Source organism: Diorhabda sublineata, chromosome 7 (assembly GCF_026230105.1).
Source record: "Diorhabda sublineata isolate icDioSubl1.1 chromosome 7, icDioSubl1.1, whole genome shotgun sequence".
Taxonomy (NCBI): domain Eukaryota; kingdom Metazoa; phylum Arthropoda; class Insecta; order Coleoptera; family Chrysomelidae; genus Diorhabda; species Diorhabda sublineata.
In genome coordinates, this window is record NC_079480.1 from 11,514,783 (window position 1) to 11,529,916 (window position 15,134).

The following is a 15,134-nucleotide window of genomic DNA, read 5'->3' on the forward strand; positions in this document are numbered from 1 at the left end:
CGTCTAGAGTTTTGCGAATCAATGACGCAAATTATCAATAAAAATCCAAAATTGTTAAACAATATTTGCTTTTCTGATGAATGCTCATGGTCATTAAATGGCTTAGTAAGTAGGCATAATTGTAGATATTGGGCTGAAAGTGATCCACATATTATGCGTGAATTCCATACACAACATCCCCAAAAGTTAAACGTTTGGTGTGGTATCCTAGGTGACCACATTGTCGGACCTTTCTTCATCAACGGAAATTTAAATGGTGAATCATATCTTGAGTTACTCAGGGAAGGGGTTGACCCACGTATTACAACAATAATAGAAAATGATGATAACCTTTCCGAAGATTTACTGGTATTTCAACAAGACGGAGCTCCCCCACACTATGCTATGCCTGTCCGACAATTTTTAAACGAAACATTCCCCGCTCGTTGGATAGGTAGAAGGGGGCAGATGATAGAGTGGCCACCTAGGTCACCGGATTTAACACCCCTAGACTTTTATGGGGGTATTTAAAAACAAAAGTTTATGCTACCCAACCAGAATCTCTGGATGATTTACGAGAGAGGATAGAAAATAAATGTCGACAATTAAATCCAGCCGTATTAAGCAACGTCAGAGAGGCATTTCAAAATAGATTATACCATTGTATGGAAGTGAATGTTACTCATTTTGAACACTTATTGTAACTTCATAATAAATAGCACAGTTAAAAAGATTAAAGAGTTTGAAATGTTGTACAACCCATTTTAGTACAGGCAAATAAGGTGAAAGTAAATAAGTAAAATTTGTGCTCTTAAAAGAAAAATTGTTTATCTCAGAAACTAACCACTTTAAACTACAAGTATTATACATTTTTGAAATCAGCTCAAAGAGGAGTATCCAAATTTTACATAAAAAATATGACAAGTAATTTAAAAAAATAAAGGGGATGCTGCTAGGGGTGAGGGGGTGGCTTTTCCAGTAAGTTTAAATAAGCCATAATGCTTGCCCCTTCCAACATAAATTGACGTGTTTTTGGATTTTTTCTAAATACCAGTATTACAAAAGTTATTAAAGGTGGATACTTTTATCTGAAAAGCACTGTATATAAACAATTCAATTTCTTTTATCAATAAATAATTTATAAATATTATTGTCTCACGAGAAGTTGAAAAGTTGTTTTTTGGGAGTAGTGGAGCTATGTATATGAAAATTCTTTTGGAAACTTTGCTTTTTTTAACTATGAAATGAAAGGCGACCGAAACTTACATAATACTTCAAATACATAAAAACAGAATACCCTGCATGATATATATTTTAATGATTTCGACGAAACATCCGATTGTAGGTGATTGAAAGCGATTATTTATTAATAAAACGTATATCAGTTTGGTCATTAACTTAATCAAGGAAATTACTAAAATAAAACGTAACCTAACAATTCTACTACAAAAGGCAGGTACTAGCACATAAGATTCAACAAAGAGTTTGCAAACGCCATCGGTTTAACGTTAGGATGGGGCTGAAACAAAAAAAAATAAATTAATATTTGATTAAACAAATAATTTAAAATTAATAAACGATAGTAAATTTTGAATCCAACCTTTGTAAAATGAAATTAAAATATTCTTTAACTAAAACATAAAGATCTTTTTTTACACTCATTATAAATGCAAACCTGGGAAAAATCGAATACAGCGGGTCTCATAACATGATAAAAAACATGTTTTCATACTACATACTTCCCATGTTCAAGTTTCTAGTTCATTCTGTTCATGTACTGATCAGTGATGTAATTCTGACAGAGGTTGCCACAAATCACATTTTCATAGTTTCCTAATATTCTAAGTTAAAGTAAATTTTAATTCCTAAGACACCCAATGTTTTCGAAAACGTACGCTCATCAATGCTGCGAAAGGTCAGGGCGTGTTTAAATGAAGATCTAGCACTTGCAATTTTATCGATTAGGTGCCATTTTTATTGAGTCTAAGTTTCAATTTTATAGAGAAATGAGTTTCTATACTCTATATATTACGGTTTATTCTCCTCGAGAGTTTTTTAAATGTATCTTCATCCATTATCTACTAATTTTACTATGTTTTAGGAAGACATAAATATTGCGAGTGTTTGAGGCTAGGAAATTGTTTACTTTTATTTTGGAATTTTGATTAATGGCAACCCTGATGCAAGTCTCTTACCATTGCATCAGGGTTGTCAAGCGGCCTTAAGAAAACGTGTAGTTGAACGAACAAATATCATAATCCAGGGGCCGGTAACAGTAAAGGACCCGTCATACCACCTTGAAGTGCATAAACTATATTAGCATCTACACCTAAATGTACGATGTTCAATAAATTTATTTTGGAGTAAATGCTTTTTGTGGATTTTTCTTTGCTTAGATTTAAAAAAATATGAGGGTTAATATGATTCAAGGAATAATGGGAGAATTTTTATATTAGATAATTGAAACTATAAAATAATATTGAAACAGATGACAGGAGTTTATTCTCAAATTTAGTATATTCATTAATAATTATCGAAATAAATTTCATCTATATCACAACGGTTTTCATTTTCTGATTCTTCGCGTTCTTCTTCATTTAATTGGCTACTAAGCTTCAATTTTTGAAGGTAATGCTGCGCCTTTATACCTTGATGGTTCCAACGAGGCATATTCTTCTCTATAATTAAACAGGTGTAGGCGTTCTGTAGCATGAGAGATGATAGTCTTTATCATTCAAATCATTTAAATTTAAACTTAAATCCGCATATTTTAAGTTTTTCATTCGTCTGAAGCATAGCACACTTTGACATTTTTGAAAAGATTCTTCTTTCGAGGTGAACGGTGTTATCTTCTCCTTAATAGATGTATTGCAAATAAAACATTTCATTTTGAATTGACACAGATATATAATTGTTTTACCTCAAAGTACAACACATTTAATTAATTGTCACTACGATACAGTACAAAAAACAATATGTGTTGATAATATCCAAAAATATAAAAATGCAACATTACTTTCCAAAATATAAAACGAAATGACGAAACATTCGACACTTGAAGGCGAAGCAGACTGAAATGACAGAATAGCTTCTACCTTCTAAAACGCCCAAAGAGAACCTTACCTGAATTTGAGAAAAGTAAGAAATATATACATAGAAACCATGGAGACTATATAGTTTATTCTCCACGAAAGAAACTATTGCAACTATTCCAGCTCTTGCGATAAGTGGCGAGAGGTACCCGGGATATGTAAAATATAATCCTTCAACTTATTAGTAATCAATTCTTTTTAATGCTCTGGATAACGTTTATGCCAGCCGGCAACATCGTGACGATTCCAATTTTAAAGGAGTCGCATAAAAATTAGACGAATAAGCGCGAGAAAGTCAGATGCTCAGAAGACGTGAGCACTGATGATTTATGATATTCTGTAAAGATGTAAAGACGACGGATCGCTTAATCCAAAACTTGTGTAGATTAACCATTATTTTATTTTGTTACAATTATATCTTCATAGTTCTTTTTTTTAAACTTACATTGTTAACGTTTATTTCTGCGTGAGTTATCAACTTTTCATCTAACCCGCCGAAATGTTTTATTCCAAAATTCCCTAGACAACACGACCTAAATAAGAACCCTACAATTGGAATCGTCGCTTTCATCTATATCATTTTCATCCCCAGATAATATATCAGCATATAACTCATCAGTCTCATTGCAAATATTATTACATTCAAAATCATCCTCTTCCATTATAAAACAGGTTAAATAATTAATTTATTTATAACTATTTAAAATCTGATTAAATAAATTTTGTTTGACTGTTTGATGACAATGCAACTAAAGGAATAATGAAACAAAGTTAGATACTGGATTTCGAGTAAAAAATAATGTATTACTATCAGAGGCCATTCATGGGTTAAAAATTATAATGTGAAATTTTACTTACCACAGCTTCATAAGTAGTATAAATGGGCTTCATAGATTTTCCCATTAAAGTAATAAATGCACCTTTATTACCCATAGTATCACTGAAATAGAAAAATACAAAATAAAAAAAAATAGTAATTTTATCATTATTGTGGACTTTTTTTATGTTTTCTGTACTCAATTGGACGACCTGAACATTCACCATCCTCAACCACGTTTAAATTCAAGAAACCAATAACAAATGGTTCTTTTCGACGAAACAGAGTCCGGATAACACTTTTAATGCCATTGCTGAGCTTGTACACGAATTTTTTTTGAATCCATTGTTTTGAAAATAACAAAAGTAGCATCACTTAAATGGCTGTCACTTTTTTCTGAGTAATCGAAATGTCATTTAATTTCACACATAGTCTTTTGAAAGTTGGTATGTGACTAAGTCATACGACTTAATAAGTTATGTAATATGTGTTCAGTGTTTCATCCTCTTCTCCTTAAAAGCTACAGACCCCAGCGTTTTTCATTTTTGTTCTCACAATGTGTTCATTTAAGCGACTATCCCTTGGGAATCCGTAGGTCTGCTTAAGTCTTCTTATACCTTTTGCGGTGATAAACAGTCTCCAATATCTAAGACCAAATATAGGTTATTCAGTACCTAAGAGATTCATCGATATAAATGGATCACACTATATAATTGAAGCACAATCTATTTATAGATCATTATATTTATAGTTAATAATCAAAATATTAGATATAAGGCATTGAAAATAAGCAATTTCTTTCTATCTATCTTCAAGCGTGGCAATGGCCATGACAATTTGGTAACTATCTGTGACTACTCAGAATAATTGTTCTACTCCCAGTCAAGTCCAATATCTTCAACCTTTCCCTGAATAATCAGGCTAAGGGTGTGATGTTTGTGTGTCCGAGGGTAGCTCGCATTATATACCCGAAATAACTTGACATTCCTTCTTTTTATGATGTTTTTTTTTTGTAAAAACCCTATTACACTCGAGTAGTTCGAGTGGTCTCTGCCGTGTGGAGATGCCTGTAGATATTGATTGATTGAATTTTTGTAGCGTTCGGGAAAGAAGTGCCTTGGTAACTGATTCTACGGGCTTGCATTTCTCCAAACAAAGGAGTCTCGATAAATTATGAATTGACGTTTTAGTCTTCTGCAGGCGAACTCAGTGGTCATGAGCCACGTCTGCCTGTCGAGTAGGTCTTACAAAAACTGTTCCAGGTGGGATTATATTGGACAGCTAAGAAGAGCATCTGCCGTGGTAGGATCGGTAAAACAGAGTCAGGTCAGCGACCTTTCTTCTATGCTCTAAGCTGTCCAAATTTTTGGTCAACTCTGGATCGCCTAAGGTCAAATTGCTTTCTTCTGTATTGAGTCGAGCATCCTCGGGGTATGCTTGGGGTATCCTTATCCAGCTGTCTGAGTACTTCTTCATTAATGGTATGTACAGTCCACTGGATCTTGAGGATTCTCCAATAGCACCACATCTTGAAAGCTTCTATTTTATTTATGATGTCGTCTTTAAGCGACCATGTCTCACAACCTTACAAAAGTATGCTCCATACATAACAGTGAAGTGTGTGAGCTATGAGGTTTTTATTAATGAGAGTTGGTTTACATTTGCTGTATTCCCTACGTGCCATTTCAATCCTCGCTCTTATATCTTCATCGTTATGTCATTGTTCAGCCAGCTACCCAAATATTTGTAACGTGATATAGGTTCAATATTGTGTTCATTGGTTGTAAACGGAATTGGTTCTATGTTTATTCTACCTGCAGTCATCTGTTTCGTTTTTTTGATGTTTATATTAATATCTCGTAAACAAAATCTGTAAACACACTTCAAATGTTACAATCCGAGTCACTAATGAGTACAGCAAATGCCCCCTGGATTGTCAGCTTTCACACACAAGTAGAGCCCCCTGTTATGTATGTGACTAATTAAACAATTTATAACGATCTGAAGATTCCACTAATCAAAGATGTGATAAAGAACTATTCCACAAGTTACAAAATTCGATCCAATGACCATAACAATGAATTAATAAATAATCGATTTAACCAGCCATTAGCAAAGAGAAGATTGAAGAGAATATGGCCAGAAGATCTCCCACAATAAATATTTTCAGAGTAGCGTCAATGGATGGTTCCTGACTCACTTTAGTGACTTTTTACGACAATTTACTTATTACTCTGCTTATACAGTAGATTGTAAAACTGCTGTATATTAATAATAAAAAATATGCAAATATATCAATTAAAAAAAATTTGGGTTAAATATATCAATAATATCGTTTCCTGAACCACATCTGGTGATTAAAAGTATGTCTCAAAATACAAGTATACAAGTATCGCAAATTTATGGCAAACTACAATCACCACTAGTGCAGTCATCCATCAGCAAGTCGCTAAAAAGATTAATAGATATATGTATTGGTCTATAAGGGTTGGTACCTGTTCAAGATAGACAAATCATAACATATATTTATAATTGGATATGGTTTCAGTATTTTTCAAAAACTTTTGCATGCGTTTGAACCAATTATTGAAGCTTTTTCCATTCCGATTAAGGTACCTCCAAAACATGTAATTTATTTTTGATCTGCGAAAATATGAAGAAATAATTTGGTGTCAAACAAGAACTGTAGGGCGGATGATCTAACGTTTTTGTTTGAACTGATTTCTGTGAGCTCGCATTGTCGTGGTGGAGAATGATTTGTCTTCTGCGATTGTTGTCTGGTGTACCATTCAGAATTGAACACTCTACGTTGCTCTAAAGGAATGGTGATGATATGTCTAATTATTCCAAAAAAAGTTATCCTGTAGCGAAGGTTCACCATTAAAAATCACATCAGTGTTGCCATATCTCAAAACTTAAGTACCTACTATTATATTAATTTGGGTAGATATTAAAAAACTTACCAATAGTTAGGAGCTGAGAAAACTGTTATGCACAATCCATTATGAGCAACCTCGTAACCATCATTTTTGACTTCATGACTTCTAATAATATAATCGAGTTTATTCAAGTCTAGGAATGTCTTTGTAACATCAGGTCCGAATTGACAACCTACACCTCTTTTACTAGGTGCTCTACCAGGTTGGGGTTGAGGATCTGACCATAATAATTCACACATAGGTCCTTCTTCGGGAGGTTGTCTATTCCTATCAATTTTTCTAATTTCGTCTAATGTAACGTCGTCTCTGGTAAAAAGACCTCCGTGCATTACCTAGGGTAGCAAATTGTTTTTAATACACACAAAGCTATGAAACATAAATGGACAGTGTACTTGTAGCATTCCACAAATATCTTTAATGATACACTTTATATATATTTACATTTTTTTGAAATAATTCTGAATCTTTGGATATGATTTAGAAATCCAATGATGCACAATTAAATTAAAGAATATTGGTAATGGAACAAATCCAGTAAGATAAAATTTATTTTTATATATTCAATTTAACATAGAAATTAGCTTACCAGCACTCTCTTATTTAGGCAGTGAGCTAACGGAAGCCAATTATATACTTCTGTAAATAAATCAGCCATTTGAGCAGTGTATTTCGACTTAACTTCTCCATCGAAACCATACACCTGATTCATTGTAGCACTCTCGTGGTTCCCTAAAGATAGAAAGAAAACCAAATAATATTTCAAGTCCTGCATTTTACCACATACTACCTAACAATGATAAGATACAACTTTATTTTTCCTCAAATAAACACTAATATTTGGAAAATAATGTGATATATTATAATAATAGTACAGCACTGAACCACTAATCAAAACAGAGTGCTAAAAAACACTTGATGTAATAAACAGAAAGTCTCTTCAACTTGGGTTTCTGATCATATAGAAAATAAAGAAAACAATACACTTGACGGGAAAGGAGAAAGAACGTGTTTTATTAACCCAAAGCTTTCTATAAGAGAAAAAATGAAAAAATCCTGAGAAGTTTTAGAAAAACAAGGAAACCAAGAGGATCACTCTGTAGATATCTTCATGGTAGACTTCCTCACAGCTTTAATACTGCTGACAACAAAAAGTATTTAGCTGCATAAACCAAGCTTAGAAGTTAAAAGTTAGAGAACTCTAATTTAATTTTAATTTAAATTTACTGTTAATTTTCAGCTTAAGCTATATATACCATATCAGTGTCTTTCAACCAGTAATTTGGTTTGTTAATTTAATGGTAATTTCTATTTTGGCTGCATAAACCAAGCTTAAGAAGTTAAAAGTCTGCGAACTTTTAATTTAATTTTAATTTAAATTTACTGTTAATATTCAGCTTAAGCTATAAATAGCGTATCAGTGTCTTTCAACTAGTAATTTAATTTGTTAGTTTAATGGTTATTTTTAATTTTGACTACATAAACCAAGCTTAAGTCATTTATAAGTTGTTTTCAATTTATAACTGCTTTGTGTTCTTGATTATGCAGTTAACAAAAATCATATTAATAAATTTATTTTGCTAAAATTTTTTTTATTGTTTAGAGCAATTTTTATCAATTTGGCGAATCGAGGTATCCAGGATAGTTTTATTTGTAAAATTAGATTAAATTTTTTAAGGTATTTTCAGTTTTTTCTTAATTTTTTTGTCACATTAAAGTGGTGACGTCCAATTCAATATTCACCCCATCTGAATATCATTTATGTATAGTTTAATTGGGGCCTAATATTACTTTCAGTGGAAGAGTTTTGAATAAGATCAATGGCTAGATTATGATTAATGTTATTAATAAATAGTTTATATTAACAAATCCATGTAATTTCATATTTGTCAATTCTCCTCAAAATATATAATTTAATGAAAAAAAGTAATTGTAATATCTTACCTCGAGACATGAAGAAATGATTAGGATACAACAATTTAAATCCAAATAAAGTAAAAATACATTCAACTGAAAAGGATCCCCTATCCACAAAATCTCCATTAAATAAATATGGATTCGTTTCGGACGGAAGACCATTCAATTCAAATATGTTCATGAGATCGTAAAATTGACCGTGTATGTCTCCGCAGACTGTAAATTTGGCGTCGTCTTCAATTGGTACATCAACTAGTGTGGGTTGCTTCATGAAATACGCTTTTATATCTAATAATATCTACAAATTTCACCAAAATTGTATTTGTCTATAAACACATATAAGATAATTTTATATTTCTAAATTGGAAGTAATTTAACTGGAATTATCACACTTTCAGTGTACCAAGAAATGTGGAAAAGTAAAATAAGAATAAAGTGAAATTGTGAGAAAGATATGGGAAGGATTGAAAAAACAAAAATGGAAAAAAATAGGTATTGAACAACACTGTTTAGGGAAGATATTAATAAATGTAAGAACTTAATCAAAAATACTTTAAAAAGGTCTAATTACATCTACAATACCTTATAGGCATATTTTCGGTGGAGTTTTCCTTGTTTTTTATAAAGTTCCATTAAATCTTTCATAAATTGAAGTGTGACTTTACCATCTTCTAATTCAGGCCCCGTATATTCATTTTCTATAGCTGTAAAATAAAAATAAAATTAATGTGATTTCATATTTTTGAATCGATTTATATGATTAAATTATGATTCATTATACAAGCAAAATCAAATGTTTTAAACTGATGAGGACTAGCAAACATTTTTTCGTTGCAATAATAAACATGTGAGACATCAAATTTAATTCTAATATTTTCAAAAATCATAAAAATAATTTATTTTGCTTCACCAGATGATCTTCAAAGATCCTTTAATCTCACAGGAAAACAGTATAATATGACTATTTCGACTAAAAAAAAAAAAAACTATGCATGACAATATCAAGAGCCCATTAGATGCAAATTAGAACTAAAAGGTCAAATAATACAACAAAGAATGGAATTCAAGTACCTTGGTGTTGACATAACCAGTTATGGAGACGTAGAAGACAAGAAACGAGGACAAGTAGGGATGTCTTTAGAAGGTAGTATGACAAAAGAAACAAAGGTACGACTTTACAAAGCAACGATCAGACCTATAATGACCTAAACATCAAAAACAAGACCAGAAACATCAAAACGAAACAGGTCTTTGAGATGAAAATTCTCAGGCGTACCTCAGGAAAAACACTACTAAACCGAGAAATAAGTGAAAATATCAGACGATCATGTGACGTTAACGAATGGGTATCACAGCGTAAGAAACAATGGATCGAATGACAGATGATAGACTGGTAAAAATAGCATAGAATAAACCTCCAATTGGAACACAAAGTAGAGATCGATCACGAAAGAGGTGGAGTGACAACCTAAATCCAGGACGAAGAAAGATTTCGAACAGGCGTCAGACCTACTATGGAAGAGAGAAGAATTTTGCTTCACCAAGATTTTGTATGGCACTATCAACAAGAAATCAGCAAAGATATGATGAGGAGATGACTGATAGAGTTTGATTTGATCCCCTGAGTTGCTGTAATTAAAGATTTTTTAACTCCAGGAAAATTTTAAGAACATTTTCAATGAATTTTGCGAAGCTGGTGGTTTTAAACCCAAGAACAATCAGAAAAGCCAGCAAAGCCCGTATTTCAGCCATGGTTTGCACTAACTCTACTGGCGATCACAGGCTGCTTATTGGGAAAGCAAAGCAGACTAGATGTATTAAGAGCATAAGCAAGCTCCCTATTGTATACAAAAATCAAAAAAACTCCTAAATGGAAATATAGATTTTTGGTGACTGATTTGAAAAAACAAAACAGATTTAACCAGTAATCGACTCACCCATCAGACGTTGTTGTGATCTCACATGATGGCAAGTTCAATGTGTTGTTTTTTTCCACCAAATGTGACATCAGTCCTACATCCAATGGACCAGGATGTGATAGAAATATTTAAATGTTTCTACAGAAAGCTATCACTTCAAATGCTGCTTCTAAATATGGAGAATAGTGAAAAAGAAGCATGAAATAAGCTTTGTCCTAAACCAGGAGTTTCGCAAGAAAATGGTGATACTGATGCAGATGATCCTCACGAACCACAAGAATGTGATGATCCAGATGAAATAAGAGAAATCATCAAAGAAGCATCAGGTTTTGAAGAGTGTGACAATGCCAATATAAACGATTGGGTAAATTGCGACGTCGACGATCTTGGTAATCAGATTCTTTCTAATTAAGAAATTGTGCAACAGATAAAGAACAATAATCAGAAAGTAGGAGAGGTAAAGGAGGATGGAGAAGTTACTGAAGTAGAAAACGATATTCCGGCCAAGGATGAGGTGTCTACCTGTTTGGAAAAAGCTATGAAGTAGCTAGAGCGTCAAGCTGAGTGCCACACCATTCAGATTTTGTCCTTAAAAAGATTAAGAGATTTACAACTACAACAAATATTAATGAAAAATAATGTAGTCAATATTTCAAAGAATTAGTAACGGAAGAATACAGTGAATACAAAGAAGATGATATAAGTGACAATGACATAATTAACAAACTGACATAATTAACAAACTGAAACACAATAATATAGGAAGACCAGACGAAATAATGAATGAACCAATAAAATATGGGGGAGATAACCTCGGATAAAAAATATTAAAGATCATAGAAAGAGTATGGGAAACAGAAGCAATGCCAAGAGAGTGGTTTACTGAATTGATTATATCAATATTGAAGGGAGAAAATCCCAACATATGTAGCAATTATAGAGGTATTACATTGCTTAATAACATAAATAAAATATTACCAACAATAATAAATGAAAAACTGAAAAAGATAGTGGAACCAAAAGTAGGTGAGTATCAAAAAGATTTTAGACAGGGAAAATCAACAGTAGATGACATCCATACTATAAAACAAGGGATAGAAAAAAGCTATGAACATAATATTAGTGTGAAAATGCTATTCATCGACTTCAAACAAGCATTCGACAGTGTGAAAAGAAGAACATTTACAGAGGGTATGAAAAAACTACAAGTACCCTTAAAGTTGATACGATTGGTGATGGAAATGACTAAACTAAATTCTAGGGCAAGGGTAATAACCAAAAACGGATCAACTGAGGAATTTGAAATAAATGCTGGGGTCAGGCAGGGTGATGGACTCTCAGAGGTATTATTTAACATTACAAGGGGAAGGCATAATAAGAGAATGTAATATCGATGAAAGTTTCATTAATAATCCAATACAAGTAATAGCATATGCTGATCTATTAGCAAAGGACCAAAAAAGTCTTGAGAGCACATTAGAAAAAATTGTAAGAGAGGCAGGAAAAAGAAGATTGAAAACAAATCAGAAAAAGGCAAAATATATGGAAATTGAAGAAGAAAGTTCACAAACAAGAAACAGTAAAGATAAATAACCTTATCTTCGAAGTAGTTAACACCTTTAAGTACTTAGGAACAATGATAAGCAACAAAAATGAGATAAGACAAAGAATTCTTGTGGGATATATTAGAGGAAACTCATTAGGAAAATTCATGGACCAGTGAAAGATAGAAATAATAAGTATAGAGATCTTGAAATTGGAATATATAAAAAATGAGGATATATTAAACACAATTAAAGCAAAATGAATACAATGGTACAAACACATTAAAAAAATGGAAAGACGGCAGGGTACAAGTATAATTACAGAATGGAGACCGAACAAGTAGATTGCTTGGTAGACCAAAAAATAGATGGAAAGATTAAATTGTGCAAGATATGCAAAATTTGGAAATAAGAGACTGGAACAAATAGATGCAGGACAGAAAGAAATGAAGAACAATACTTGAAACTTCAAAAATATGTAATAAGCTGGAATTAAATAGTGATAAAATAAAATGAAACTACCCACAAAAACACAAGGTTAAAAGAGTTCAATTTGAGCATCTACAATTCTCAATAGAATATATATTCTGGTATATATTTATATATAATCAATGCACTGACTGCAAACAAACTAAAAACTTCTGGCACTTGATTTAGGTGTACATTTGTTATTTCTTTTTTTTTTAATGTTATTGCGAACTTACTCATTGCATCTAGATTTATTGAATCGGCTATATTTTTCTTATTGTCATCTACAGCTATCGCCCGTTCAAACGCTAGTTTTTTAACCACTTTGTTGCATTCAGTATACTTCATTTTAGCATCTTTATCATTTGGCCTTACTTTAGTAACCTGAAAATTAAATTATGGATTTGAGAAATCAAATTGTATCTTCAACGATAGTGAACAAGACAAACCAATGAATATTCATATAATAAAGAAACCAAGAAAAGCAATCAGCAACAACAAAACTAAAATGACTGAGTAAAGGACAGTTGATTAAAAATAGAAAAGTTTTATTAAAAACCCCAAAAAAATATGTTCGAGAAGCAACAGTAAGTACGAAATTTCAGAAGAAAATGCCGTAATTCTGTGAAGAAGAGGAAGAAAAATAAGGAAAAGCTCATAATTTCCAGAATAAGTAAAAACAACCACTAGAAACAAGGATTGTATTCATAATACCCACCAGCCTTCCACTCAAAAAAAAACAGATATCACCGCTAAAGTAAAATTCAAAAGAAGTACAGTTGGAATAAAGAAAGTAAAGATAAAATTAAATGATAGAAATACTACAGGCAATGATGAAGTAGCAAATGCGCTATTGAAATATTGTAGAACCCTGATGATAAAGTAATGAAAAAAATACTTTCAAACTAAAATAATCCTTGAGAATAATAGTTATAATCAGAAAGAATCGAATAGATGTAAAATTTACGCTGACACCAATATTGCATGGATTGTGGAAATCCTTTATTTAAGTATTCATGTACCCTATGCTGTTGATGTTGAGTTAGTAGATTGATCTCACTCAAAGATTAAGTGGAATTCTTCAGTGAAAAATTTCTGCTTGACACTTGCAAAGCTTTGTACAATCTATCAAAATGGGTCGTTTAGATGAAGGATTAGAAAAGGTGTAAACATTTCTTAATCTTAGGTTAAGTTGGAATTTCTGGAACCGTTGGCAATAATCATAAAAGAATTGAAAATATGTTAATCAATAGTCACAGGTTTAAGAAATCTCTATGTGAAACCACTTTTTTTCCAAACCCAAAATTTGCTCTGATATCATTCAATTCTATTTATACAAAAAGATTGGAAGGAATATTTAGCAGAGTAGGTTTTAAATTGGTGTATAAATCCAACAATACATTTAAACAATTGTTGGGCAATTCTAAGGATAAAATAAAAAATTTGCTGTGGTGATTGTGACGGAAAGTATATAAGTATATAAAACTTTTAAATTGGTGCATTCAAGAAAATAAAAAAGCAGCAAAATAAAAAGTACAAAGCTATGAAGGCTTTTTAGTATTTTACTTCAAATAGAGATAGGATTATATTATAAACTAATCATATGAAAATTTATATTTAAATTATCTCACTGTAATATAGAATACTTACATATTCATAGTCTTTAAGGGCTTCTTTGAACTTTCCTAATGACATATGAGCGGCAGCTCTACGGTAATAACCTTTAACATATGACTTATCTAGTTCTATTGCTTTTGAAGCATCTGTTAAAGCATAACCAAAACATTCTGTTTTCAGATATGCGATACTCCTGTTTGCATAATAAACAGCTACAGTAGGATTCTTTTCGATTGCTTTGGTATATAGTTCTATTGCATTATTGAAATCTTGTTCTGTAAAAAATTACTACATTAATAAAAATTATTTAAAATGTATTAATTCGATAATCATAATTTGTATGGAATCATTACGACACTTATTCTAATAAAAACATTTGTCATGCGGTTTTTACATGTTATAGGTTAATTACTTTTAAAGGATTCATTAGCATCCGACTTGTACTTTTCAGCTATTTTTATATCTTCGGTTGTTACTTCTTGATTAGTTTGTTCCTCGGTAGTCATTTTTGATAATTTAATACTAATTACAATAAATTATTTCTTTTAATTCTATTTACTTGACCATAACACAAGTACAAAATTAGAAAATTAGGGATATTTGTCTTCTGTTTAATATATACTTTTTGACTTGACAGTTTTACAAAGCACTTGTCGATTTGAATATCGGTTTGTCTATCTGTCAGTTATTTCCATAGAACTGTATTAATTTTATTCTGGGTCTTATTTTTAATTGATTTATTGAAGATTCGCTAATTGTAACGTAAAGCGTTATATATAAATGTGGCTAATAGTACCATATAATTTTTCTCAATAAAGAATAATCTTTTTGAGTATCCCAAAAGA

General features: G+C 31.6%; 1 protein-coding gene across 1 annotated transcript; it reads right to left on the reverse strand.

Moving 5' to 3' along the window:
• Positions 1-503: 503 nt before the first annotated feature.
• LOC130447030 (serine/threonine-protein phosphatase 5) lies at positions 504-14,937 on the reverse strand. Its single transcript, XM_056783636.1, has 9 exons — positions 14,702-14,937; positions 14,323-14,564; positions 12,909-13,056; positions 9,324-9,445; positions 8,769-9,039; positions 7,414-7,556; positions 6,852-7,159; positions 3,930-4,011; positions 504-1,498 (listed from the first exon to the last, which is right to left on the reverse strand). Exons 1-9 carry the CDS (start codon positions 14,793-14,795, stop codon positions 1,439-1,441), a joined length of 1,470 nt encoding a protein of 489 aa, XP_056639614.1. The 5' UTR covers positions 14,796-14,937; the 3' UTR covers positions 504-1,438.
• Positions 14,938-15,134: the final 197 nt, after the last annotated feature.